This window comes from Geospiza fortis, unplaced genomic scaffold (genome assembly GCF_000277835.1).
Source record: "Geospiza fortis unplaced genomic scaffold, GeoFor_1.0 scaffold120, whole genome shotgun sequence".
NCBI classification, from domain to species: Eukaryota; Metazoa; Chordata; class Aves; order Passeriformes; family Thraupidae; genus Geospiza; species Geospiza fortis.
The window spans coordinates 1,460,247-1,486,391 of NW_005054364.1; the positions used below are offsets into that span (position 1 = coordinate 1,460,247).

A 26,145-nucleotide genomic window follows, 5' to 3' on the forward strand; every position below is an offset into this window, starting at 1 on the left:
GAATATAAATGTGCCATCACTATATCCTAAATAAAAGTGCCCTAGAAGCAGTAAAGGTTTGATTCTATTGCTCATATCCATATAATCAGTTCTCTCATATGAGAATTCTTACCTGAAAACTGCATTACTGAACTTCCAAGGCACCAGAAGTTTTATTCATGCATATATATATAAATAACAAAATGTTGAGCAATTTAATTCAATAAAGTAAAGATTTAGGGAAGCAGTTAATATTTTTTAGTAGTTAACTAGAATAGAATGAATTGATACATATTTAAAATGAATAAACAGAATTTTGTCATTGAGCAATGCTAAATTATTTAGGGACGATTATAGAGACTTTACCTAGTGTAATCTCATTGCAGAAAGCTTTCTATAATAATAATTCAGTCCCTTGCCTACAATAGCAGAAGAAAAATAGCTTCATTGTCTCAATTCTTACATATGAAATGAAGATATTATTTCTAACAGCATCTCATACACTTTTCTTTCCATTGTAGAGGGGTTTTGGGAGGCTTTTTTAATAGTCTGTCAGTCATTTTTTCAAGTTAAAATTACATTTGAGAGGTAAAAAGAGGAACAAATATTTGAAGTTAATTGGGGCTGTTGTTGCAGGGTGTTCAAGCTTGTTTCCTTACAGATTAAACAATAGCAGAAACAAACATAGCAAAAAAAAAAGGGAAAGGCATCAACACATTTAGGAATTTAGGACACTGTTTTTCATTGATTTGATTTTTCAAGCTAGACTCTCTGTAAAAAAAAGAAAAGAGAAAAAGTACTGAGAAAGAAGAAAATACTCATTGAAGCATCATGGCATCATGTCTAGAGCAGCAACTCTGATGGCAGACTTTACTCCTAACGTGAGTTCATCTTCCAAGCGTCAGAGTAAAATAATGGACCTGTGAGAAACCTGGAAACAGAGCAGACTATGTTTACATCTTTGCCTGCCAAGTTGGCTGAAGCATCCTGCATCTCAGCTTTAGTTCATTGATTATATTTTTCATCTGCTCTTATTTACAAGGCATGTCCTTTTTATTCTAGGTTTCATGGGTACATATTTTCATTTTTAATCAGCTTTTCTTGTTGTTATTTTTAATTTATGTTAAGTTTGGCTTTCTTGCTCGTTGTGGTACTTTAATGTATCTCAACAAATTTGGCTGGTGTATTTTTCCCCCTTGCTGTGGAACATAGTACTGACTTGCTACAAAAGTGATCATGGTTGTTTTTCCATCTGGACACAACTTTTTCACTCAGCCTCAATCAGTTGACAGACTGTAATTATTAGCCTTTACCTGGACTCATCTTGATTAGATGCAGCTTGCTGTCTGGGGTCCTTGTGAAATAAATCAGGATGTTTTTCTGTTTGGTTTGTTGGGTGTGCCTCAGGTTATCACTGAAAAATGATGTTGTTGGGCACCCTTGTGCTTGGCAGTTATTTGAGTCTGACTGGTTAAGGCCGCTATCTAGATGGCAAGGAAGAGTGAGAGCAGTGTGTTGCTGTGTTCTGTGACAGCATGTCAAGTTTGTCATATTGTCAGGCTTTTAAGGATGGAAGAGTAAAGGACTGCAGCCTGGCATTAAGGGCCATGGGATTGTGAGGGTTATTTTTACTTATCTTTTATAATGTTCATGTCTTAAACATACACTGCCATAGAAACAGCCTCCATACAGACATGAAGGTTCTAATAATTTCAGGGCTATTCATAGTATAAAATTTGGGAGGGGGGAGGAAAGGTTGTGAGTCAATACCTGGTGACTTCATTAAGCAAAAATGTATAGTATTGAAAATGGTATGGCATGACTTTAGGGTTTGAGTAAATCATGTTAAATTCACATGACCCTAAATAATTTTGGGATATCTCTAGATATTTTCTGCAGTCCCTTTTGCATGTGTAGAAAGTGAAAAGCTACCCCAGTTTGCAACAGCAGAGAAAATATCTAAACCATAAAACAAAAAATATCACGTGAAATCTGCCTTCAGGACCAAGTTCTTGATTTGCTTTGTTTCAGAAAAGAACAAGCTTTATCATTGACACTCAAGGTCGCTTCTTAAATCACCAAGTAATAGAAACATTTCTGGCTGTCTGACTATATTCCTGTAATTCTTCCTCTTTTTTTTTCTGCCCCACTTCAAACTCTGAAGCATCATATAAAAATATACATGAATAAAAGTATGTCATGTCATCATCTTAATGCATTTCAGATGCTCATAGTTGGAGAAAGCATTCATATATCAGGCATAAGATGACTAAATGTGTAATTACCTGAAAGCATGTGAACAAATTGGCTTTTGAGAGTGACACAGAAGACTTAGTTGAAAATAAAGCAGAGTCTTTGTTTTGCTGAGTTATTTGGTCTAGGATAAGCAAAAAATGCTCACATCACCTGCAGTCAGAAAATATTCCTCATTTGTTAGAAACCAAGCTCTCAGAAATTAGAATACAACAATCTATTTTTAGAATTCTGTGCATTGCAGGGCCCCACAAGCCTATATTTCAAGAAATACGTCCATAACTGGGGGAGCAGAAAAAAGGGATGGTTGGAAATATAACGATGAGCAGTACCATCTACCTCAAACTGTTACTGTGAATGTTAGAAGCAAATATTTAGCTCTGGATTCACTCCCACACACTTGTTCCCTACTGGGGATGTAAGGAACTTGGCACAGGCTGCTTCAGGCCAGTGATATGCTTCAGTTATCCCTCGAAAATTGTTCCTGTAGAGAATATTATTGAAAGGCCAAACAAAACTTGTGTTTTCTGTAGAACTTTTATTATTGCTTTTGGTCAGAAAATTAAGGTCAAGTTAAGGCTAGACAGTTAAATTACCCCTGAAATAGTGGGAGTTGGTGGTGGGTGTTTTGCAAACTTTGATTGTGATGGTAATATTTTCTCGGAGTTTTTCTGTTGTTTGGGGGGAGGGGTACAGGTGATGTGAGGTGTGTGTTTTTACATACTCCCTATATTACTGGGAAAGCTGCTCTGTGCTTCTGTGGGCTTTTAGCTGTACTGCCTCAAAGCCTGGAAGGTGTGAGTCACTCAGTTCTTGTGGGACTTGTGGTATACAGAAGTGCTTTCCCATATGTGCTTCTTCCTTACTGCTTCCTTGTCCTTAATCAACAGTCCAAAGAACATCTTGCAAAGAACAGCTTCTCATCAAATCCTATCCAGGACTGCTTTTTATTGACTGCTACTGATGCCTCAGGTTTTAGCTTTTATATTTTTTGGATTCTGTACTGCTTTAGTGTGTAGTTCTGAGCTTCATATAGGGGATAGTAAGCTACAGAGCAGGTCAACAAAACCATTCCTTCTCTAGCTGAGGACCAAGGACAAATGATCCTAATCTCAGACCCAAGAGCATAAACAACAGTGGACTGAAGAGGGAAAAACAAGAAGGATGGGAATTCATAAGTTAAAGCTATAATTGGACAATTAATTCCAATATGCTAATGGACCAAAACTTATAAAAGTGACTGGCCGTCCATTTTTGTGACCATTTTGGGTTCATCTTGGGTATAGCCCTGGCTGGGCTCTTGTGGTGCCCAAGGTGTATCCATTGAGGCCTTATAATTAATACCTACTTTATTTTTAACTCCCTCTAGCCTGTGTTCTAGGTCAGCCTTCACAGGGCATCACTACTACTGTCTTGCTGACTGTGGAACTAGGAAGAACACCATTTACCTGTTCAGAATGTTGTTCCTACTGATAATTTCTCTGAAACTGGAACAACGTAGCTAAATGTTCAAAGAGCAGATTACTTAAAAGGAAATATCTCAAGTCCCATTCAGACCACAAATGGTATACTAAGTTCTCTTATTTCTGAAACTGGTAGATAAGTGATGAAAAAATTACAGGCAATTTCTAGGAGTGGAAAGCGATTCATTCTACTCTAGAATTTCCAACCAGCATTCAGGGTGCAGTGCTGCCACCCTGATGTGTAATTTTCTAAATAAATTTGCCTAGAAGGGCAGGTAAACTGTGTTGTCATCATTGCTGTTAAAAATTCTCAGGCTTTCTTTTATGCTCTGAAAGACAAATTATAAAAAGAAATTACTTGGGTAATTTTTTGATCTGTGCTTACACATCTAGGGAATGTACTGCTGATGCAGTTTCCCCAGGCAGGCAGGAGATTACAGAATGATGCTCCCATGCCTCCCTCCCAGGACTTCCTAATAAGTGAATTAATATAAATTATGTAAGAATGTGAGGGTACAGGTTTATGAAGTTTTTGTGTGAAGGCTATCTTTAAATGCTCCAAGAAGACCCCAAGATTATTTACATGTTTGCATTTTATCACTTAAAATTAGTCTTACTGCTTTTCTACAGAAGAGAACAAATGCAGAGACTATAATGTGAACCTAGAGACAACGTTTTTTTATCAATTTTGAATATGGGCACTCGGTACACTTCTTAGGGCACCACTAGAAGTATGCTGTAAACTCCCCTCCACCGCTTCCACGTGGTAGGAAAAAGACTGAAAGGGAATAGCAATGAGGGCAAAAATTAAATCTGATATCATCTGGAAACTGGCCTTTTTCTTTTCTTTTTTAGCTTCAAGGTCACAGAAAGTAGCACTTCCTCTGAAAATATGGTGGTCAATCAGAAAATGTTATGAAGAGACCACTTAGATTGATTAAAACCAATGAGGAATTTTCCTGGAAGAGACAGACTTGTTTGCAACCTACTGAGATTATCCCTTGCTCCACAGCACCAGAAAGTGAAGAATGGTTGAAATAAACAGGATACAACTCAAGAACAAGCTAATCCTAAAATTCCATATGGTTTAGTGAGAAGAGTCCAACTAGCACAACCATAAGATGAGCCGTGAAACTTTGTACAGTGAGTAGGGAACATCTACAGCCAGAGAACTTGCAGAGAGAAGTTATAGATTTGGAATTGAAAGATGCAAACCAGGTCTCTTGTTCAGACAGTCTTAACTGATAGGTATAAGGATGTCCTTCCACTTGTGTACAGGAAACCAAGTGTTTCAGTGTTAGGGGTCTGGGTTCATTTTTATTATGTTCAGAGTTCACATTATGAAGAGAATTAACATGCTTTTTATGCTTCCTGCTTTAGAGTTTTTTTCCATTTGCTAAGCCCAAGTTTTCTTTTCTTCAGGAGGCCTGGAAATATTGGTTTTATCTAGTATGTTTCAGGATATGCGTCCCTGAGTGAGAGCTATTGTGGTAATAATCTTCAATTATCCTAGATGAGATTTATTAGACTAACACTGCACACACTGCAACACTCAATAGTAAGCAAGTTAAGAAAACTGATGAAAAGAAATTATTATCTTCCTAATATTTTTTGTGGGTTTTGCCAAAGCAGCACCCTAAGCCTTGATATGATAGTCCTCCAAAGAGAATAGCTTTTTATCTTCATGTTGGGATGCATTTGTGCATCAAAAATGGAAATCACAGTAGATTTTCTTTCTGAACAGCATTTGCTGACTACAGTGGAATTAAGCTTGTCAGTAATGATACAACAAAATAAGTATGTTTAATATCATGTCAGTAGGAGTAGGAAAAAATGCTGTCGCAAAATAATATGAAATGGCAATATTGTAAATAATTGTGTTGGATACCTAGGACCATCACTACTCAATTGGATTCCTTTTTTCTTAGCAATAGCTTGGTGGACAGGAATTGATGTTCTAACAGAGACATGAATATCCTGTAGAAGCTGACTTAGCTCTCCAAAGCCTGAGTGTGTAGATCATAAGCATGTTTCTGTCAGAAGCATTTTTCTACTTGAAGATGCATTATTGCTAATTTTGTTCTGGTAACTACCACAGAGCTAAGCTGGAATGTTCAGTCTTACTTGTGTTGTATGGTGAGCATCTGATGAACAAGCAGCTGAGACAATTGGATGCTCACCAAAAAGTGTACTAAGACTACTCAGGTGACTGGCATCTCTGCTAGGCAGAGTAGAAACAACTGGGGCAGACTCATAAGTATTTCTGGTCAAGGGTCATTAGCAAAAGGACTTACTTATGAACTTGCTTTTTGCACTGGCATGAATATTCATGGCTTGTCTGTCTCATTGCATAAACCAAATTACTTAGAAATTAAAGATATGTGGGAAATGAAAACTACAAAAGAAAAGGCACTAACCTACTTAATTAATGTTAATATTCAGAGGGGCTGTCTGACATTTCTGCAGCCTTTACCACTGTGTCCTGGAGCGCTGAGTGGTTGCTTCATTTCTGCCTGACACTGTTGCAGATTTTTGCTACAACTGTCAGATTAATATAAAAACCGTGTTACTTAACACCCAGCTGTATAGCAAACCCATACTTTCAAATGCTTTGCAGGGCTTTGTGGCATCTGCAGTGGAAAAGAGGCACTGCAGATGCCAGAGCCCAGCAAACCACATTTTTTGTTTGTTGCATCAGAGACAGAACAATCAAATTAGAGTAGCTGCTGTTTCAGCCCTCTTCCTAGATAGAAGTCGCTAATCAATCTTACGGGGAAAAACCTAGACAATTTTTCAAGATTAAATTTTAATATTTCCAACTCACATAATTTTTTTTGAAAGTGTAACTAGAACAAAGGTAATTTATCTTGAAATTACTTCTGTTTCTCCCCATCCTTTTGTTTCCAGGTCTGGGAGATGTCTTCTATTAACTCAGTTGCTAACATTTGGTTGAAATGTATTTTAAACTAATATTTTAATACCAACATCAATATTGTTTCTCTTCCTATTCCCTTTTCAATAATGTTTTTTGCTTTATATGGTCTCTAAGCTATTTCTTCAGATTCATGAATGACACTGCACATGGAGCAATTGTCAGTATTATCTGTGTACTTTTGAGTAAATAATAAAAGTAAACCTAAATCCTGGCCCAGACCTGTGGATGTCTTGAGGTAGTCAGTTCCCTCAAATGGTCTGGTCTTTTGTCTCTGTAAAAAATTCCAGGGTTTGTTTAATGTTTTATTTCTTTTAGGTAGGTATGTTTTTAGGTTTGGGAGTTTTTGTTTGCTTGTTCATTTTTTTAAAGGTAATAGAAGGAGCATTATATTTCATTTATCTGCAACATATTCTTATGCCAGAGTGAATATCTGCCAAGTGACTACAATAAAATAGATTTTGAAGAAAACAGGACTGTTCACCCCTCTTCTATAAAGTGCAAAGATTTTTCCATTATTAGGAAATTCTTAAAAGCTTTATTTTGATCTTTTGCTTTTGTTGAATTTGGTGTTCACTGAATTTCAGCATTGACATTTTAATGCCAGATATTATCATAGATGGCTTTGCTTTTGGGATCCAATCTTTTTTCATGGGCTAAAAAAATGCTACAAATGAAAGCTAGTTTTATGTCTAAAAACTGAGATTAGTTTTGGTTCTTGAATTAATGATGGAAGCCTTTTACTTTGTGATAAATTTCCTGAGCTATCCAGTCTGCATATTTAGTAAAATTTTACTCACTAAGTGGATGCTCAGTAGATTACATTATAGTGAAATTTCAGCTCGGCTGAAGTGTTCGAGTTGCATCAGCTACTTTGAAACAGTTTTGTGGATACTATAAATTAGGAGACCCCAGGGTAAGCAAATGTATTAGTGCTGGGTAAGGAGCAGTGTCTGAATCCTGCATACTCTACTCTGTGCAGAGTTCATGCAAAGAAAACCAAAGCCTTCTTTTCACCTCTGACATCCCTGCACCCAAAGCAATGTACGGTTACAAATCCCCAGACTCGCATTGTCTGAATGCCCAGATTACTTTAAAAGGACACCGAGCAGCTATGTGAAGTGTAAGGCTAGCAAGGGAGGGACAGGTCCCTGGGCAGAAAGACTCGTACTGCCCATGTGCTCTCCTTTAGACACTGGTGGCTGCCCACTTTGCAGACCGCTATCCCTCCTCAGGAAGCTGTAGGGAGCAGTGAGATCACCCCTCAGCCTCCTCCTCTCCAAACTAGACAAGCCCAGTGCCCTCAGTCGCTCCTCAGAGAACATTCCTGCCAGCCCCTTCCCTAGCTTTGGTGTCTTCCTATGAACACATGCAAGTATCATAGTTCTCTTTTTAAATTTTGGGGCCCATAACCTCACACAATAATTAGGGAGAGACCACACTGGTGCTAAATAGAGAAGGATAGTCACTTGTTTTGACTGGCTGGTGATGCTGTGTTTGATGCACTCCAGGATGGGGTTTGCCCTCCTGGCTGCCAGCGCACACACACTGCTGGCTCCTCTTGAGCCTCCTGTCAACCACAGCTCCCAGACCCTTCTCTGCTGCCACTCCTCTCCCAGCCTAGACTTGCATCTGCTGTTGCTGCATCCCAGGGAGAGAACCCAACATTTGTCAAATTGCATGCTGTGGATGATTCCACAGTACTCCAATTTATCCAGATCCCTGTACAAGGTCTCTTGTCCCCCCTCCTGAAAGAGTCAACAATACCTCGCAGTTTAGAATCCTCCACAGGCTTTCTCACCATGCATTCAACTAATGCATCCAGGTCACTGGTGCAAACATTGAACAGAACTGGCTCTAGAATTGCACCCTGAGGAACACCACTGATCACTGGTCACCAGCCAGATCTAGCCCCCACCACCCTTTGAGCCTCACCTTTCAGCCAGTTCTTCACCCAGTGGACCATGAAGCTGGAGTTTGAGGGGGTTAGGCTGTTTTCCTCCCTTTCTTACTGTTTCCCCTCTCAATCAGTGCAGAGGTCTCTTTTAGAGAAGCAGAATGAAACCTTTGACCCATTGAATTCATTGGGGAAATTTTGTGTCTACTTTTGTTTCCTTATGCACCAAAACTTTGTGTGTATGTGCATTTTGAATTGTTTTAATAATATGGAAGGAATAGATATGCATATTCAGTTATGCAAGTTTCAGACCTGCATTAGAAAGGAGATTGTTACACTCTGAGAAGATGCAGAAATCAAAGTCAATAGCCTTCATAAAATCTCAGAGTTTTGTTCAAGTATTTAATCTTCTGTAGTGGGCAATATTTAGAAGTTAAGCAATGAGCATTATCTGCCATAGTGTACGCTTATTATACATAGGTACATATTTATCTCTGATGGGCAAGAGGAACTTCACAGACTTTTTAAATGTCACTATTTTAATTTCATCTATGGATAGTTTCATTGTTCTTGGAGAGCCCTGTGGAATTCAGAGGGCTACCTTAATATTCAAGGGGGTATAATTTGTTTGTCTTCTTCAAGGAAATAAACTTCCTATTTGTTGGATATGGGGAAACCAAATGAAATAAATAGCAAAGTGGTTAATAATTAGAGATGGCGCTTGAAGACCCCTAAGTAAGTAGTTGATTGCTAAATGGTTTCCATCATTGTTGAAAATTTCACTTCAAAAGTACTTATTTTATTCCAGAAGTCATCTTTTTATACTATGATGGAGAAATAATTTAAAATTCTAAATAAAATGTAACCAAGCAGCTTAGTTGCCAGGAAAGTTGCATGAGGTGCCTGTGTACTTACCAAGAGAAAAGATTATATATATGTAAGGAAGAGTGATTGTCAGAGGCCAAAGGGGAGGTCCAGGCCAAGCAAGCTGGAGTACATGGATAAGCTGTAGTCAACTTTTGCAGGAATCAGCTTAACCATATGTGGAATTTGTCTGGTCCAGTGTAGTATTCTTCATAACCTCTAAATATCAGGCTGATCATTGCAAGGAGATGTTTCCTTGCAAATTTCTCATTGCTCTAGAAAATGTTTTGCTGTTGAAAGGGTTGGTTTCCATATATATTTGGTACCTCAGTAAGAATAGAGACAGTTTTATACCTCTTTTTCCAGATAATGATACAACAAAACACTTAGCTATTCAGTTCTGTTGAACCTGAACTACAAAGTTCAATTATGCACAGTCGTGAATTTTTCAGCATTTCAGAATTATTAATTTAAAATATATAATTTCTGCATAATGAGATGTGTTAAATTTATTCATAGATGGTGTTATATTTCTTAGTGGATTTGGAGTATATGGCATAGTGTATGCAATCCTTTGATGAAAAAGAAAGTAATGTTAGATCTAGTAAAAAAGCAACTTTATTTTCACATACGCCACCCTCTTCTCCAAATTCTGTGGTGTTTTCTGTATGCTGTGATTTCTCTATTGAGGCATAACAAGAGTATTCAGTAACGCTAGGTTTATGGAAATAGACATATTCCTTCATTTCTTCTCATGTCAGAACTTTTTGAAAGCAAGAATCTGTTGGATATCTGCTAGCAGGAGGCCAGCGAGGCAGCTGGTGCAGCACTGGGCTTTCTCAGAGTGCTGTTTTTACACAGCACTGTCTTTGAACTATATGACACTTAGGGTGCAACTTTTACAGATGGGTAAAGGATACTTGGACTAGGAGACTGCAAGGATAGTTGGAGTTTCTGAAAATGCTAATTTGTATTTTCTGAAAAGAAGCATTTGTATAAAAGCACTCTGTTCCTTCAGGTGGAAATAATGTCCCCTGCAATGGGTTATGACGTTTTAATGGTAGTCCTGAGATGAGAGGGAAAGAGAAAGCATCCTTTGTCTACAAAGAAGTGAGAAACTTAATGTGCAAGAATTTCCAGAAGTTAAAAGTTTCTTATTGATCTAGCATGATCTTTATTCTCCATTCTTAAAATACTTTTGATTCTTCCATTAGAATAATTATACTTGTGAACTTTACTACTCATACGTGGAAATGGGATATTTGTCTTTTCTTGGGACTAAGCTGTGTCTTTTACTGTAACCTAGCATAGAAATTTATGGGTTTTTCTCTTCTACTGTCAAATTTAGATTTGACAGACAGAATGAGATAACATTCAGATTAGGAAAATCTTTTAAGCATACTTTATTAAGTTTGCTGACTTTAATATGAAGTCCGATTGACTTTTTCTACTCTCCTAATGTCACTCTGTGCCACATATCAAACCACAGGTGTACTAAAAATTTTCATAGAATGTCTTAAAATAATGCATGGTGTGGTGATTTAGTATAGTATTCAAGTCATGCTTCATTTGAGAGATTACAAATAAAGACATTGAAGACATCAAAATTCTTCTGCCAGTCACAACATAACTAAACTTCATTCTGCTGTCCGTCTTGTCCTTCCAATACCAATGTTTTCTGAATTATCTAAAGAAATTTTAGCACAGTTACCAAAAAACACAGGAAACATGATGTTGCACTAAAATATGTATAATAGTAGTTTTTGTTATTTAATTATGGGTTTATGTAGTAATTAAAATGGGATTCTTAAATTTAAATGCAGCCAATATGATTTACAATAATGATTAAATAATTGCAAACTACCAAGAAGGTGCGCTAAAATTTGGAAGTGTAAGTTCTCCAATCTGGAGGCGCCTTTTGAAAGAAAAATAGAAAGTTTTTCAGGAGGTTGCCTAACATGCTGTTTATTAATGCAGTAATTAGAAAGGGTACTTCAGCACACTATAGTCCTTTTCCTGTCTGTCTATGGAGTGGGGTTAGCAGGATGTGAGAGAGGATAGTGGAATATGTTCTTCTTGAGAGAACTAAGTTGCATCAGTGTAGAGTATGGTGAGGATCCAAGCACTTAGCTGATGGTGGAATGAAAGGTAGCGGGAGTTTTTAGTGGTAGCACTTGAGACCTGAATTACTGTCTTTCTGTCTCTCCACGGAAATAAAGTCAGCCAGAACAGCTCAAGAAATGTTTTCTTATGGTCCTAGCTAACATAGTGAAAGCTTTGAAGAACCCGTTTCTTCAGGACATCCTTTGAAATATATTTTTTAAAACTGTGTTACTTTTTTTCAGTGATTCTAGGAAGACTTGTTTAGGATCATAGCTAAAGGATTGTGCTATGTTGCTTTATAAAAGAAAACATCATGCAGTAGTTCATTTTTTTTATGTGCATATGCTCCTATGATATGCTAGAATGAACTGCAAGATGCTTTAAAGGAGATATATTCGATCTTTCTGTTTGTATAGTACTTGTTTATATGTGAGGCTGCACCGCAGAAAGTAGAATCAGTTCTTGATTCTTCAGTTATTGAACTGTTAAAAAAGTTTCCAGCCTTTGCCCACATTCTGCTCACTGTGCTGAAAACAACCACACTGTTAATTCTTTTATGTCCTTTGTTCTTGACTTTAATGTTCCTTAATCTAAACTGAACTGCAATTGCCATCTGTTAGACCAGGCACTTAAATGATCTGAGTCCTCCTTCATATGGCTATACTGTATCTCATTATTTATTGTTCCTTTCAATAGAGGATTTTTTTAAACTCATGCCTCTAATAACACCCATAGGAGGTAATTTTTGACATTAGGGCACAGATCAGATTTAAGCTATTTTCCCCAGGCACTGTTTTTCAGCATAACAATATCTGTTGTTGCAGTCTTTTTCTTTGAAGGCACGAGTGATCTCTATTCTGTTTCTCAAGGTAGTCTTGTCATTAGCTTTTCACATACAACTGTGTTGAATAGTTCAAAATCATCTCTGGTAATCCAGAGAATTCATCCTCTACTTGCTACTTTGCCTAGTGTCCCTTGAGATTTCTAACAAGTTTCATCGGAACAGCCATTTCATTATCACATCTCTGGAAACTTCTGGTTCCCACAAAACTGTATTTTGGTCACTTCCTTCCACTCTATTTTGTAAAGTATATGAATTTATCTGTTGTATATAAATTATTAGAAAGTTATGTCCTTCAATATCACTGTAAGTTCGCAAAATAAATAAAATTTTCTCTTTCCTGAACTGTTATGAAAGAGACTGTGTAAATACAAGGGAAGTGTATTGCTTCACAGGACACCATCATAAGTAAAAAAGAACTTAATGAATCTTCAAATTTAACTGAGACTCTTATTATCTTGATCAAGAAACAATGGAAGGAAGGAATGAAAGGAGTAGACATAGAAAATTAGCACAGGAATTGCTCAATTACATTTTCAGATTGCTTCTATTTCCCACCTAAATAGATTAAGAAACTGACTGGCTTTGCTTTCTATAGAATTCAGTTCATAAAAACACTCTTCAATTAGTCTTTTTTTTTTCTGAATATTGGATTTCTCTGTCTAAACTCCATTTTCTACATTAGTAAGATGATAGCAGTTCATATCACCTGAATAACTACTGCAAAATTGACATTTCCAAATCTCAGACAAGATTGTCAAAGCACTCATTAACTTCAAACGAATGTATATTTTTCATTTTTATAAACTCAACTGTAGCTTCTTTGAAGTACACAGCAGAATTCATTTTAAATTGCTATATATAGGTTTGAGCTTTTATATATAAACACACACCAAGAGAAATATAAAAGGATGGAGAAGAGCATTTGGCCTGCTGTAGTTTTTTCCACATCAATTGGGTACATCAGGTCTTGTGTCTCCAAAACTGTTGCAAAAAAAGTACTTAGTTTATTCATGTTGCTAATGACTGTTGTGTTACCATCCCGCACAATTTAACAATACCGAGTAGGCTCTTATCATAAAATAAAATTGCAGACCTTATAATATGAGATTATTACAATTCCAATTTTTGTCCTCCCAGTCCACTTTTAAATGGGTTATCCTGTCTAGTTTCTTGAGTGATTTGTAGTGTAGCATATTGTAGAACATACTGCAGTAATCTAATTTGAAGGGACAAAAGGACTGATGATGGCAAAATCAGGATGCCTAGTAAGGAACCACCTCCAGGCTTTTATATGCTCAGGAATTCTCAAAATCATCTTCTCCAAGGTTTGAACCAGGAACCAAGGTACTCTCATACATCAGCCAAATTTTAGGTCAGGAAACTGCATCCATCAAAACACCCACCACAGATATATTGAGGGAGAGAAAGAGAGCAGATTATCTTTCCTGAAAAATCAAACTGTTTTCTGATTTCCTGAAAATACCTAATAAAATAGTATCTTAAGCATATAAGTCAATTAATTAAAAAAAAAGTAAAACTCTAATAGCAATACATATAACTGTAGATTAAAATAAGAGGGGAAAAATGTATCCATAGCTGTGGAATAGAAGCATTATGTTTTCTGAAATTTATTTTTCAAACTTATTATTGGTAATTATCATTGCAAAAGATTACTTAATTTGTTTGTGAGAAGCAAGTTCTTCTTGCTTAACTGAGCACTAAGCAAATGAGTAAAGTTCAGTGATAGCAGAAACTGACTATCTGCAAAATACTCAATAGCATAATGATAAATATCATCATAACATCATGAAATACACTGAATATTAAGTGGGAAAAATCACTTATGTTAATATTTGATTTGATCACTTGAATAGCTGGTGAACAAGGAAATTTTTTATTTAATTTCTCTTTTTATTAGTGAACCATTACTAGTACTTATTGATTATATTATTAGCCACCTACTTCACTTTTTATTGGAAAAAGGAGTAGGGAGTGGGTAGAACTGTAGATCAGTCATTGCAACTGAAAAGTACTTCCAGCAAAATAAATTATGTCACTTTATTGTCATTTTAAGGACATAAATGACACTGGTCATTTCCTTTCTTAAAAAAATTATTCTTAAATTAAGAAACTTAATCTTACTATAATATATATCTGTTGGAGAAGAACAGTTTCAGCAAAGAGTAATGTACAGACTAAATTACAGGGAACCTATTTTCTCTATAATTGCATTAAATGTATCAGCCGTTTGGATCTAATTAGATTGTTCTTAGTGAAAACCATTATGAATTCTATTAAGAGTCTATGGATACTGGCTTTTGGCATTCTATTCAAAGAAAATTATACTTTATCTTCACTGCTGAAAACAAAATAATGGCAGAACCCTTTTTTTTTATTCCTGTGCAACTGCAACAAGCTATGCACCATTAAAAAAAAACCTCTAGGATATGCATTTGTATAAAGAAGTGGTCATCTTGGAGGCCCTTATTTTCCTGAAGTGTTAGCAATTAGCTAGTGCTGGTACTCTGTCCTCCAGTGGGAAAGCTAGAATCCGCCTAGTAAATCCAGTTAGGAACTCATATACTTCCATGTATAGGGGAAATGTATTTTGGTGGTGCCTAAGTCATACGCACAGCTGCGGCTGACAAATTGTCTCTAAACACTTGTGGTTAGCAATAGCCATATGCCAGGTGTTCTTCAAATAACTGCTTGTGTATTAGGGGAATACTCATTCCAGTGTTGTGGTGACAGGAATTGCCAGGAATATGTATCAAATTATTGTTATCTAGGGCAGATTTTTCACTTTTGCATACCTTAAATGGGACTTCTGTGTACTATTGACAGAAAATAAAGATATATTAACTATGAATGCCATATCCTGTTCTCAGCTGCACGGGGACAATGTCATAAGTGGTGAAGATACAGATATTTGAGATAGTGTGAACTATCTGCATTAACTTTTCTGTAACGGAAGGTGACTGCAAGCAGGGTACTGGTTCCATCTCTCTCATGAATGGTCTCAAGAAATAAGGAGTTTCTGAGAAACTGAAAACATGAGTGAAGATATTGGCCTTATCTTCAAGTTATAAATGCCTAGCTGATTTCCATGGGAAGTATAAACACATTAACAAATTTTTAAGACTCAAAGGCAAAAAGCAGTTTCTAATCAATAGTCAGTAGGTAAGGTTGAGATTTCTGCCTAGCATCTATCTCCTTTGAGTCTTTTCAGACACCTTGAAGCCAGCCCCACAAATGTATAACTATATGTATTCACAAATCTGCATTTGGTGTGGAGGGGAGATAGATTTTTGTCTGTTAATGTGTTTTTCCAGCCCAGGAAAGGCCATACCATTCCGTACACTTTTGTCATTGTGTCATGGCAGTGCTTTACACTTAAATCAGGAAAACATGTGAAGAGCATGAATACCCAGAGAAGAAGCTTCCCTCCTGTACACCAGCTGCAATTTCTGCCCCACCCTCTCTCTGGGCCTGACCTGCAGGCATAGATGCTTCAGCTTCCAGAGTTTGGACAAGACAGCTTGCTGAATGTGTTCATGGGTCATTTGAGCCAGACTATCAAAAAATTAGTTGCAAGTGAAGACCTAGGTTTATTTTCAGTGACTGACCAGATGTATGCTAATCAATCTCCCATCATCTTTTAAACAGCAGGAAGAGATTAAGTTGCTTTTCTGTAAAAGGTTATTGACTTTATGCACATATATATGTTTATTGATAAAAAGATCAATTACAAGGTGCAACAAGCACTTAACCATTAGTAGTACTTGTATTTTGACAGAAAGGTTCTGAAGTTGTTCAGAGGATGTATTTGACTGACAAGGGTATGTTTATATCATCCTTAGTACAGTGTGCTGCAGTAAAGATTAAACTTCCTAACTTGGAGGGGAAGTGACTGTATATTGGCTAGAATCTGCTATCCACAGGAAAATTCCTCCTCAAACATAGTGCCTAACACAATTCCTACTGCTAGTCGCATTCTGTACCTTCTTAGTGGCTAGACTAGGAGTCTTAGCTGAATCAAAAATTCAATATGAGGCTCTAACTGTCCTGGTACATTCCTTACTCTCACTTTCATGTTCTTACATGTACAGTGTTTTCTGCCACAAATGAGAGGTTTTGCCAGTGAATGTATAAACTATCTCAATCCTTTCTTGAAAATTAATCTGCAGTAAACTTCCATACGAGGCTCTTAACAAAATTGGATTATATTCTTTATATAATTTGACAGGTGACAAAAATTTTTATTGGTACTTGGGAGCAGGATTTCTTTCTCCTGATTTTTTACTTTCTTTTTCTCAATGCAAGAATATTGCTTTGTTCTACAAAGAGCATTGGACTAAGGATATGAATACTAAAATAATAACCATCTTGCATCACATGCTGAATTTCATCTCATTTGGCTAGTCATGTGTACAACCTGTGGAGGATTTGTCTGCTTTGCTTACCTTATCTCTGAACATTTGATTAGAAAGACTTAACACCGTATCAGTTGCAAACACATGGGTCTGCATGATTCCAATATAATCCAAATAGCCTGACACTATGCAGTAAAAATTAAGACTGGAAAATAAGGCAGAGCACAGAATCCTGGAGATAAGGATAATCATAATGTGAAGAGATATCTTTACTCTGGGTCACACCAAAACTCATCAGTGGATGTGAGCACATTCCTGTGAACTTGGTGAAGAAGTACTGAAGCACTTTTGAGTGTGTATCAGCTTGGCAAAGTGTTACCATGTAGCTAAAACATCAAAGTGCAGGCCACAAGTTTTAAAATGACTGAGATTTGCATTAACAGGCAAGAGATTTACATAGGAGAATTGAAAACATGCTGCAATGCACTACATTTTATGGGTTTTATTGCTGTACAGCACATCTGTCAGGTGAATAAGTATATTTAGAAAATGCCAGGTGATCTCCCTAGAGAGTCTGTTTTTTTGATAAATACAGCAAAGTTAGCAGTGTGGGTGTGTTTTGTTTCTGCATCTCTGAAGGACAGCTGTGGTTAGTGGCGTTGCTTGGCAGAACAGCTGGGGCAAGGACCTGATTCATTTGGGAATCTGGACTTTCCTACAAGTCAGTTTAAGGCACCAGAGTAGATTCTTAGTGATGTCCTTAAGGTAATTCTTTTATTCCAAGACAGATTTCTTTGACTTTGTCCTCAGGGGTAGAAATATATAAGGCAGAAGAATTAAAAGAAAAACTGAAAAACAACTTAAAATGTGAAAAAAACTTACATGACAAATATTACTGACAAAATCTGATTCATTTTTAGGAAGTTTTGTGGTGATGTGTTTCAGGTTAATGTCTAGATAAAAGAGAATTTTCTGTGGTTTTTTTACAGACGATGATTGACCTATTTCAGCCCTTGTCTATGTGAGATGCACAATATGAGTAGTACATTTCAGCTGAGATAGTGGATTTTTAGAGTGGTACCTAGTCAACCTAAATTTTAAAAATTCTTCACACATAAGTGATAGAATAGCATTCTCACAGGAAGGCAGTATCAATAATATTGACCGAATCTTCATAGTTTTCATTTTGAAGCCCTATATTACTCAGATATTTCTTTTTTCATTTTGGTTCAGTGGAATGTGCCTCTAAGAAAAACAAATAGTTGGTCTATAACAGCAAAGTTTCTGTGCCTTGTCTTTGTTTCCTTTCTAAACTCCCTTCCAACTTCAACAACTCTTGCTATAAAATGAGTGTGGAATGTTCTGTTTCATTATTATAATATTTAATCTTAAATCTTCTCTGGTAACTACTGACAAATGGTTCACAGTAATGTTTCTAGTGACTTGCTGTTCAGTAGTTTAGAGAAATAAAATGCATACAGGCATTGTTCTGGGCTGGATATAGCATACTTTCTGCATGACCCTGCAAAAAAAGTTTGTTGCAAGTGTTGAGATTTGGCCAGTATTGCTGTATAGAAATCAAAAAATTTGAAGTTGTCTTTCCTCCTTCTTTGTGCCTTTTCTCAACTAAAGAGAATATTTTGTATTTCCATTCTACTTCGATTATTTCCTGTGGTGCGATCTGTACCATAGCCATTATCAGTAAAGTTATATGGTGCTGCTGTTTTAAAATATTTTAGTCCCAATAAGCAGTAATTTTGTTTTACCCTGAAATACATCCTGGGTAAAAAATTGCTAAATGTGTAACCACATGAGAATTTGGTGCATCCTCGTTGTTACTTTACTACTACTTTACTAAAGCAGTGCTTCTCTCCAGCCCACATCAACTTACCATGTGCAGTGAATGTTCTTCACATAAAGGCTTTGAATCTTTAGGACATCAGCCTTCTGCCTTTCTAACCAAAGTTAATCCTTATTAGTTCCATACATAACTATAAGCATCAGTTGCTTAAGGAAGACTTCTCACATGGTATATTTGGTATCTTTTCATAAAGGTGATCAGAGTTTCTTCCCTTCATCAGTTCATAGTTGGAACTATCCTGTCACATGATGAACTTTTATGTGCAGTGCCCTCCTTCCCCACTAGTAAATATCAACAAATATCTTGTAGAACAGTTTTATCTTATGACAAAGGCCTAAATTTATTTTAGCTCAGTTCCTCTGTCTGTCTCTTACCAGTTCTTGTCTTTCTTGCCCTCTCTTTCAGAGGATAAAGTATGGACAACTGTGTACCATGATCTGCAAATGCAGACTTCTGTGGGAGGCAGCAGCCCGGAGAAGTTATCTGTGCTGCAGCTGAACTACAGTGCAACAATGGACCAGATTTCTGCCATTACCAGTAGTGCTGAATACTGTGAGCAGTTTATCTCCTACTCTTGCAAAATGTCCCGGCTGCTGAATACACCAGGTAGGCTGAGAATGGGATATCCATTAAATATGGTGTTAAAGAGCTTTAGCTCAACAATTTAACAGGTATTGCTGTTAGGTAAGTCCATTCATTGAACATACTTCTTTGTTCTCCTTTGTTAAAGATGACAAAGAGGGTAAAAATACAGGAGACTTTATTTTCTTAAGAAAATTTACCTATTTGCTCGCTACTAAAATGATTGGTATCGCACCGAGTGTTTGTGTGTTCTCCTCTCAGATCTGTTGCTCCTTAAAGCAGGTGGCATTCAGTAAACACAGTAACTTTTAAAGTTTAATCAATAGAGGCATTGAAAAATTGCTTTGAACTTTATCCTGTTTTTCTGGTTGTCAGCTTTCATATGCTACAGTCAGCAAGGGTTGAATGAAGGTTAGAATTTTTCCACTAACACTTTTGAAATAGTTTCTTAAATGCAGAGCATTTCATAATAATGAAAGGATAATCATATGCCTTATACATTGTAGAGAATGGCATGGTCAGTAATGCAATTGTGTGAGAAATTATATGCTATTACCTACAAGTAGATTAAGTATAAGATTGTTCTGTCGCTGTGTAGTTTTACTGGAAAAGAGACCCTTTCTATACGTGCCTCCTCGACAAATGTTACCTGTAACCAATAAAGACAAAAGTATTAGTTGTTCCAGAATTAGCACACAAGGAAGGAATTGTATTTTAAAAGCTCTATTAATATGGAGCGAGTACTTTCTATATGCTGTCATTGTGTATGATAAATTTTGATGTTGAATAAATATTAATGGTACTTAGGGAAAACTGGTTTATAAGTGGAAACATATAACACATTTTTGTGACTGTGAACTGAGTTCATTGTGATAAGAGCAATTCAAATGCATTTCAGATTAATTTAGTGGCCGCATGCTTACAGTGTTATACTTTAGGTTGCTTTCCCTCATAAATTTTTTTGAATATTTTCTCATGGTGCTATAAATAAGTATTCATTTGGAATGCATGTGTATCTTTTTCCTATTTCCATAAGCATTCCATTAGTTAATAGACATGTAATGCTTGTTACTCCTCTCCATCCTCCCTGCTGCTTTTTAACTATTTCTAATGCATGCTTTGTCTCTGTTGCTGTTATTTTGCTAAATTTAGCATAGCACGGAGACCCTGCAATGTGGGAAAGGATTTCTTCTTTCTGGAACCTTAATGCTTGAATCATCTTCATAACTAGAGGTGTTCTGATTCGATTCTGCTGATGGATACAAACATCCTGCTTGCATATGCTTCAGAAAAGTTGTATATGAATGCAGCTTGGCAGGTATTTAGAAGGCAAATTTATTTGGTAATAGAGCTGGAGATACTGGGCTTAGAAAGCTCTTTGCACAGAGTGCAGTGCTAGATTCTTCTTCTTGATATGTATAAGACTATTATTTCAATTTGTACTTGTTAATATATGTTTATATTATAATAAATATATGCTGTAATTGCAGGTGTTTACGCTAGCTTCTAGATTTAAAGGACAATTAAGCAGCACACAATATAATAACTTGCTGATTTTTTTTTTTAAGGAACAAGCAGTTCCAAATACTTACATTTTTTAAGTTCTTAGAAAATTTTGAACATACTTGGCAGGTATCTCCTTCTTCATGTTTTCACCTTTTATACAGAAAAATAATTTCTCTTAGAAGTTCTTTATAAGGCTTTTTTTTTGTCTAGAAAGTGAGTTTCAACAGATTTTCTATAATATGGCTTTAGGGTTTTTTCCCTTTTAAGCAAGAGAGAGAAGCAACAAAAATTATTTTTACCTAGACAGTAACAAAAAATCACACTGCAGTGTTTGCATAACACCTGTAGTGGTTTGTACACATAGAACAACAGTGATTTGTGTGTTAGTGGGAAAGAGGCCAATACATTTTCTTTCTATGGGTTCTTGGCTTCAGTGTATGGTTTCTAAACTAAGGAAATAATTTTTCATACCTTTCTCTGTTCTGGAGGATTGCCATATTTGCTGAATATATTATGACACCCTATTCATCTCACAGCACAGCTCAAAGCACTCATGTGGCATCTTCCACCACTGAGCTTTGCATATAAATCATTGCAGTACAGTTCCCACATAAAGAAATGGGAAAAAAAAAAGATTTTGTATTTCTCAGGAAGAGAGAAAAGTGCTAGCAATAGTAAAAGCTCTATTAGCATCATGGGATCAGGATAGTGTTTGTGGCCCTGACCTTTACACATACACATTTCAGATGTCTAAAAATCACTTAGGATAGAAAAGTCCTTTTGTTTTAAAGTGCATCAAAGAGAACTGAGAAAATGGAGAAGATAGTTAAGCCATTCCACTTTTTCACTTTTTGTGTCTTGTGAATCCTGTCGCTTTACAGCATGGTTCCTTCCCAGGGAGAAATTGATCAGTTAACATATTTAAACAAGTCAGGACTCCAGATGTTTATTGATCTATTAATGGCAGGTAATTATTAGCTGTAAGTGGACTACAGCTTTTGCTGCTTATTGTTGTGGTGTTGCGTGACAAGATAGAGATATATACAACTCCCCTGATTCTGCTCCTAATAATAGCTTAAATAACATTTTTGGTATGAAACAGAAACTACATCAAAATTCTTTGTTTGAGAAAAACCTGCATATTAATAAGCCTGTTTTGTTGTGAGGTTTTTCTGACTGTGGGCACAGCACTCAAAGAATTCTCATTGTCATATGATTTCAGAGGTATATATGAAAATTAGTCTGTACAAACTAAGAATTCTCATTGTTCTGAGTTTTAGACTTAAAGACTTTATTTTTTCATGTCCATGTCTTTTTTTCTTAATAATGAGTTTTTCATCCAAGGAAAGTAACATGTACATCCTAGCAAACAGTTTAAAATCATTGCTGACAAGAGGGATTGGGAGTGATTTTACAGGTTATAATGCCATTGCCTTTCTACTTAGTCTGAGGGAAGATAGTAATAAGTTCCATGCAAATGAAGTCATAAGTGACTTCTGAAAACATACCTAGGGATCTCATAAGGCTGTAGGATAATTCAGATTTGAAGGTACTGCAGAAGGTCATCTGGTTCAATTTTCTGCTCAAAGCTGGATGAACAGTCCTTGTCTAGTAATCAGCAAAGGCTATCTGGAAATGCAATTTTCTGTCTTTTCTGTTTTGGTTTGGGTTTTTTTTGTTTTATTTTGAACTTGCAGCCCAATACATTATGAATTATACTGAAACCTAGGGATCTGTTTCAAAGCCTCACTAAAGATTATCCAAAAACCAAAATTAGTCAAGATAGCTTGGTGACTTCCTTAAGGAAGCACAAAACCAGACATCTCTGCTGAAGAAACACTCTGTTATTACAAGAAACAGGAAAATTATGGGTATACCATAAATTTCTGAGGAAACTGTTTTCAATCAGGGATCCTGCAGTGGCTGCAGTTGTCTCACAGCCTTTATGCTCCTGTCTTTCGTACAGATTTGCTCTGACTGTTGCAGGTTTTGTTGCTGTTTTTTGGTTTTGTTTTTTATATCAGTGTGAGATTGATGCTTCCTATTGTCTATTTAGATATGCTTCTTTAGAATAGTAATTCCTTTATGTATATGCATTTATTTTCGTAATAGAGGCTTAATCTTGGCAATTCAAGTAACTGTGGCAGTTAATAAATGAATGAAATAAAAAGTCCATGGATCATAATTGCAACATAATAACATAAATATATGTAAATTTGAGAAAAAAATGTGTAGATTTTGGGGGGTTGTTTTTCTCTTTTACAATTGCATTTCTCATATCCTCTTTTGTGCTTGTTCCCTTGGAAACATCCATTTTGAGAGGATAATAATATGTTTAGTACTGAGGACATTCAGAAAGCTGTCTGGTTCTGGGGTTCTTGATGCCCATACACTTTCCAGTTGATATGGGAGGTGATAGGACATTTCCTTTTAATGCAAAGAGAAGCCTGGGGGTGGAAGAAAGTCCTTTTGTGCGCACTGGTTAACATGGGGGAAAGAGGCAGTGCAATATATAGTAACAATTTGCTTTAATAGAAAGATGCTTCCCTTCTTTGCTGTAGAAACCAAATTATACAGAGGAGCAGTGATACAATATACTCATAGAATGCAAAATGTTAGTTAACAAAATTGTACATCTTCATCAACTCTTTTCATGAGACTTCCTCACAATACCCACGTGTGACTTTCTTGGTATGAAGTTTTCCATGAGCCACTGATCTTTGCCTGGGAAGAGGGGAGGGAACAGCATGCTGATTCTGCCATCCTTCCTCTCACCCTGGGAATGAAACCCTGAAGGGAGAAAGGCTGGTGCATTCACAGTATCTGTGTCTGCCATTTCCCATAGCTATAGGAACTGTAACAAACAATCAGAGAGTGGGAGCTAAAAGCATAGATACAGAGAACAGAGCAAGATCTCTTGGTGTTTTGTTCCAATTTTTATTCCTATTCACTGTGCCTGCAGGCAGCATGTGAAAAACATATAGCAGAGTTATTGCAGTACATGAATTACTGTTTCACGCCTGTTTGTCTCTGGAGGAAATGAGACAACAGCTTCATGAATTTAGGAGCTAAACAGGTGAAATAGAAAACTTAATTTGATGTTTGGTTGTTTCAGTTACAATAAAGCAATCATAATACCAGTAGGAAGTAAGATTTATGCATAGACTGAGATAAAAACAAAGTTTAAAATTGCAATATGCTATTTTTCCTCAGTACCTCTCCAAATCAGAACTTAATGAACTTATGAACTTTGCCATCACTACCCATTAACTGATCTAGAGTGCTAGTTGCAGATATAATTCCTGCTTAACAAGAGTTTTTGAAAAAGAGTCTGAGGGAGGAATGGGATTTCTGCAGTGCTACAGTGATGAATGGAAGTCTCTCTAAAACTTACTGTGGCTTCATCATTCAGTTTTCAATCTTCTTCCAGAAAACGTGCCCCTAAAGTGTCATGTATCTTGTCCAGCCTTAATAATATTGATTGGCCCCTTCTTCTCAAGTGTTCTAGAAAAGCTGATTTCAACTCCCAGTGATTTTTAAAGCACAAGGATAGCAGGAATAATAACCTTGCTCCACTCTGATCTACATGCTGTTTCCTAGAAGTGGAAACTGTTAGCTTTTGGGGATTTCTTTTTCCATTAGTCATCGTTGTGCTGCCATACAACAGAAGCACAAATTAATTCATATGCTGTATATTTCTCATGAAATACACATCAGTCCTCTTAGGTAAATGGTAGACAAATTATTATCTTAAGGTAATTTTTTTTTTCCTGACAGTTGTTAAAACACCCTTCTCTGTTTTATTCTGCCCCTTTGCTTGTCTCTTACCAATTTCTTTGAGGCTTTTTGATACTGTAATCACTGAGTCTCCTAATTTTACTCAATCTTCATCATTTGTTTAGTTGGTGAACCATTTCTGCTAATTTTCTAAGTTTTCATTGCTGTTCTGTAGGAATTAGATTTAATCCAGTATCACTAAAGTGGAAAAGGGTGCGCGTTGCTTTGGTGTTTGTTAGAAATAGCAGTAGCTGATAAGAGCCTTGTGAATATTAGAAACCTTCTATGGAAATTGTAACTGCAGTGCAGTGAACTCTAAGGGGTTTTTTTGCGATGCCTTTTTAAGAAAAAGTTATGCATATGACTTTTAACTTTGCAATTCTAGCAGAATGTTCCAAACCAATTGTTTCTCATACCCTCTCTCTATGTGAATGTGATCTACCTATTATGGAAAAAGATATATTTTTTTTTTCTTAAAAGAAAATTAGAGAAAGTCAATAATTTCCCCACTGCTTTTATTGTATCATGTTTTATAAAAGTTGTTTAAAACTGTTTATGGTTAATGTTTTCACAGAAATAATCACAGACACTGCTTCCTCACAAACCCAGGTTGTTCTGGGGAAAAGTTGTCCTTCCTGGTGAATGACCAAAACAGATTAGCTTACTAATTTCTCAGACAAAATGGATCTGGGTGGTGTATCATTGTGTGTCTTGTCAAGAATTTCTCCTTTCCCATATCCTAAATGAATTTGCAGTGCCCTGAGGTATATTTTTCCTATGCAAATATGCAGTAAAAATATCCATTGTTTCTGTCTTCACTCCCATCCCTGAGATGAATGTGTCAGAAAGAACTGTATGAATAATCCAGCTTTACATACACAGTTAAAATGGCATTTTCTAGTGCATAAAACAGAGCTCCATTCCCTATTGTGTTATGTTCTTCCCTTGGCCTTTTCTTCATTAATTGCCCTGTGTTTAGCATCATAAGATAACAAGGGTTCAACTGTTATTAAAACATTGCCTGCCCTGTTTTCATGGATGAGGCAGTACTGTTTGATTTCTCGAGGCTGGGGCTTTTTACCCTTCTTCTGAAGGTTAGAGTTAGGCTTTCCTACATTCTACCCGGGCAGCCTGGGGCATCGAGCTATAACTTGTGTACTTGGAAAGATTTCTACCCTCTTTAAATAGTCCTCAGTTAATGTCTAGAACTGCTTTGTAAGAATTGTTTTTTGTTGTTAGTAATGTTGCCAGGTCCCACCCTTGATATCGTGCAGACTTTTCCTAGTGAGTTCAGGTAAACCTCTGGAACACAGCAGAATGTGTACAAACAGAATATGAAGCATGGATATGGTGTGACTATTTGAGGTATGAACCACCTCAGACACATCTCATTCCAGGAGTATTTTTTTAAATTGTACTTTTTATGTATTTATGCTGGATGTTATCAAATCAGTCTGTTAAAATGTTTTTTCTGGATTGTATCAGAAACAGAGTGCCAGAAATACTTTGCCCTTTTCACCTTGTGAGTAATTCCACATGCATTTTCTCTACTTTACCATGTTTTCTTTGTTATGTACATTCTTTCCATGAATTGCCTCCAATGACTTCATACACTGTCTGCATGTATTTGTGAATGATAAAACAATGCCAGCACTGCCTGGGTGTATATGAGAACAGCATTAGGATTCACTAAAGCTTAAAGGGAGTGTGA

At 36.4% G+C, this 26,145-nt stretch overlaps 1 protein-coding gene across 1 annotated transcript in view; it reads left to right on the forward strand.

Annotated features, from left to right (window-relative positions):
• Positions 1 to 26,145, forward strand: part of CNTNAP2 (contactin associated protein like 2) — a 1,021,786-nt gene that overhangs the window by 693,020 nt on the left and 302,621 nt on the right. Inside the window, exon 13 of the mRNA XM_005424150.2 lies at positions 18,975 to 19,175. Coding sequence (XP_005424207.1) covers positions 18,975 to 19,175 — 201 coding nt within the window. The remainder of the gene's footprint in view (positions 1 to 18,974; positions 19,176 to 26,145) is intronic.